Genomic DNA, 3949 nt, shown 5'->3' on the forward strand with positions numbered 1-3949 from the left:
TTCTTTTCTTTTCTTTTCTTTTCTTTTCTTTTCTTTTTTATTTTATTTTACTTTATTTTTTTATATTTTCCCTGATTATCTTAGAAAGCTTTTCATGTGCTGAACTGTGCTACAGTTACAGGAACAAAGACTACTGCTGGCAGTGGAGGTGTCAGACCTCCAGACTCTGTTTTTCTTCCCAATGAAAGTCTCCAAAGAAGTCCCCCTGGATCAATAGCAATAGGAGAATGATGCTCAAAACTGAAATACAGTAAAATTCAGCCTTTAAAACACAACAAAAATTTGTATTAGCTGCTTTTTTGAAATCTTCTTCCTTAACTACTTCATGCAAGCTCTGCCATTAGCTGTACAAGTCTTGAAGTCATGAAGAAAACTATGGAAGAGATGTCAGGAGTTTCTGCATTTTAATGAGTACCATGGTGTATTTTGGTCTGATGCTATGACACTCAGGTACTGAGAGGAGAATAATGCAACTGCTAGAGAAAGTGAAGTCAGGAGGAAAAGTTGAAGTGATTTGGAGTATTAATGGGCCCACTGAGGGCTGTTACTAATGAAGCCTCCCCAGGGACTAGTTAGGGTAGATAACTGTAGGCCATGATTACAGACAGGCAAAGGCACTGTGCTGAAAAAAGTCTTGTATTCTTCTGATGAAGCAGAAAAGCCAAGGCCTCATCCCTGGAAGTGGGAGGGGAGATCCTGCACCCCCATGTCTGTGTCAGGGCTCTTGCTGGGGTCTGTAGGATGTGGTGGGCAGTGTAATGCCATGAGAAGAACAATGGTATGACATCTCTGAGCTGCTGTACAACGTTGAAATGAATCACTGAGGCCCCATCACAATAAGTATAACATATCTTCTCCTAAGCTCTAGCCAAAGGGACAGCTATGGCTGTTGTCTCTGTTCCTCAGGCCTATGAGGACACTGCTTCTCATTAAAGCACCAGGGCCTCATTGCCTCCTTGCCACCACCCATGAAGCAGGTGGGGCTCATACCATTCTCCTCACTTGGCAATGCACATCCCCATCTCCTACTGACCAGGAAGCATCTTGTGGAAGGTGTGAAGGCTAAGGATCTCCATTCCCAGAGGACAATGGTCAAGGCCTGGCCCTTGTAATTGCTGACACACATCCAGTTTGTTTGTACCTCAGTGTCATCTTCACACAGCCTTTGTCTCCTTGTCCTCACTGCCTCCAGAGTTCTGCTCTAATGAGCTCCAAGGGAGGCTGTGTCAGTGCTGGCCCTCAGGGGGACACTGCAGGAAACTTGCCTCTGACTTGGACTTCTGGAGAGATGTCTTCAATTGTGTCTGAGTGCCTGAGGTTCGTGGGCTCATCAGCAAAGCCCCCAGAGGGATGATTCCAGTGCCTTAGGCTGGTGCTGTGCTGCTGAGCTGGGCCAGACTTGTGGGACAGAGAGAGCTCGTGGCAAGAGGGCCGTGGTGCAGAGAGACAGCTGTGGCCAGGAGCAGCTCCTCTGCACAGCACAGCAGGGCTGGGGGCTCTGACCGCAGCTGGCACGGGGAGAGGAGAGGAAAGAGGGCTTGGAGGCAGCTGGGTGTGGGATGATGCTGAGAGCTGCCTGCAGGAGAAACCTGCACAGCCCTTGACAAGGTAAGTGCCTGGCTGCAGGGCCATGCCTGGCTGCAGGGCCATGCAGCTGCAGGTACTAGAGGGGTCTCCTCTTGCTGGGTCTTGTTTCTGGGAGGGCAGTGGGCGATGCAGTAGGCTTTGAGAGTCCTGCTGGGTTGCACTGCGAGGTGAGGAATTCTGGCAGAAACCTCTTGTATAGCCATAGGCCAGGTCTCCCTGGTCTGCCCAGAACACCCTGCTCGAGCAGGCCATGTCAGGCTCTCTGTCAGCTGCCTCATAGTTCTTGCAGCCATAGAAAAGAAGACAAGCTCACAAGCTCCATCTGGCTTTCTGTGGCGTTCCTCCCTCAGCAGCCTTCTCCAGTGTCTTCTCCGTTTTTTCAGGGAAACAGTCTAATGGGATGGTCCTGCAACTCACATAGGGGTGACACAGGGCAGCTAAGAACAGGACTGCTGGGCAGAGCTGCTCTGCTTGATCTTCACCAAGGGACACTCCCACAGGGTATCAAGAGGAATGAACAGGAAATGTGAGGATGTTCAGCAACCCAATACCTGTCCTAGGCATTGCAGGGCCTACTGGGATAGAATAAAGCAAACAAAATCCCTACAGCTCAGCTCTGCACTCAGCTGAGTTGTTTGCAACAACTAACAAGTAGAAGGCACTTGAGGTTCCCTCATGTTCCTGCTTCCCTCCTGCTGAATAGGAGGAAGGAATGCTAGGGAGCCCACAATTACCCATTCTTCCAGTGCCACTCCCAGCTAGCACCAGCTACAGCTCAAGCATGAGAGCTGCAGAAAATGTCTTCACATACTGAAGCTTGGTCTGGGGTGTACTCTAAGGCTTGCAATAGTTCTTCCTCAAAGAAATCTTTTCTTTTTCTACCATTTTCTCTCAAATAGGCAGCCGTGTTCAATGTCAGAAAATGCCCAACAGCAGCTCTGTGAGCGAGTTCCTGCTGCTGGCATTTGCAGACATGCGTGAGCGGCAACTCCTGCACTTTGCGCTCTTCCTGGGCATCTACCTGGCTGCCCTCCTGGGCAACGGCCTCATTATCACCACTGTAGCCTGTGACCACCGCCTCCACACCCCCATGTACTTCTTCCTCCTCAACCTCGCCCTCCTCGACGTGGGCTGCATCTCCACCACTCTGCCCAAAGCCATGGCCAATGCCCTCTGGGACACCAGGGCCATCTCCTATCAAGGCTGTGCTGCTCAAGTTCTCTTTTTTGTCTTCTTCTTTGGTTCAGAGTATTCAATTCTAACTATCATGGCCTATGACCGCTACATTGCCGTCTGCAAGCCCCTGCACTATGGGAGCCTCCTGAGCAACAGAGCTTGTGCCCAGATGGCAGCAGCTGCCTGGGGCAGTGGCTTTCTCAATGCTGTCCTGCACACGGCCAACACATTTTCCCTGCCCCTCTGCCAAGGCAACTCTGTTGACCAATTCTTTTGTCAAATTCCACAAATCGTGAAGCTCTCCTGTTCAGATGCCTACCTCAAGGAAGTTGAGCTACTTGTGTTCAGTTTTTCTTTTGTATTTGGTTGTTTTGTTTTCATTGTGTTGTCCTATGTGCAGATCTTCAGGGCAGTGCAGAGGATGCCTTCTGAGCAGGGCCGACACAAAGCGTTTTCCACGTGCCTTCCTCACCTGGCCGTGGTCTCTCTGTTTGTTAGTACAGACATGTTTGCCTACCTGAAGCCCCCCTCCCTCTCTTCCCCATCCCTGGACCTTTTGGTGGCAGTTCTGTACTCAGTGGTGCCTCCCGCAGTGAATCCCCTCATCTATAGCATGAGGAACCAGGATCTCAAGGATGCCTTGAGGAGACTGATGACTAGAGATGTTACAAAATCAAAAAAATAGCCCATTTTCTTCTGTATATGACCCAGAATGCATTGCACAGATACACACATAGAGACATGAACACGAGTGAGCACAAATGCCATCAGCCATTCCTACAAGTCTCATGAAGGCCAGTGGGGCAGACAGTGTCACGAGGTTAAGTAACATGCCTTGGGAAGTCACCTTTATCCAGCTCTGAGATGTGCTTGCTTGAAGCAAGGTCCCTGTGACCATTCCTCATGCCTTGGGGCACCTCAGAGAAGGGCAGAGCAAGGCAAAGCACTGCAGGGCTGAGGTGCCTCCCAGCCTCTGGCAGTGGCTGCAGGAGCCAGAGGGACACTGCAGACACTGCAGTGCACTGTGTGTGGTGTGCAAGGCAGAGAGTCGTGTCTCTCAACAGCCCCGTGTGTATGAGGAGCGTGGGAGGCCAGCTCAGATGTGGACACCTCACAGAGCGCTGCCGTTGCCCTGTGTGACTCCAGAACCAACCCCCAGTGTCTCTGTGAGATTTCTGTACCCCCC

The 3949-nt window shown here is 50.7% G+C and overlaps 1 protein-coding gene across 1 annotated transcript; it reads left to right on the top strand.

The window, feature by feature from the left end:
- The first annotated feature begins 2509 nt into the window (after positions 1–2509).
- LOC116501313 (olfactory receptor 14C36-like) lies at positions 2510–3448 on the top strand. Its single transcript, XM_032206831.1, has one exon. It carries the CDS (start codon positions 2510–2512, stop codon positions 3446–3448), a length of 939 nt encoding a protein of 312 aa, XP_032062722.1.
- Positions 3449–3949: the final 501 nt, after the last annotated feature.

This window comes from Aythya fuligula, chromosome W, assembly GCF_009819795.1.
Source record: "Aythya fuligula isolate bAytFul2 chromosome W, bAytFul2.pri, whole genome shotgun sequence".
Classification (NCBI taxonomy): domain Eukaryota; kingdom Metazoa; phylum Chordata; class Aves; order Anseriformes; family Anatidae; genus Aythya; species Aythya fuligula.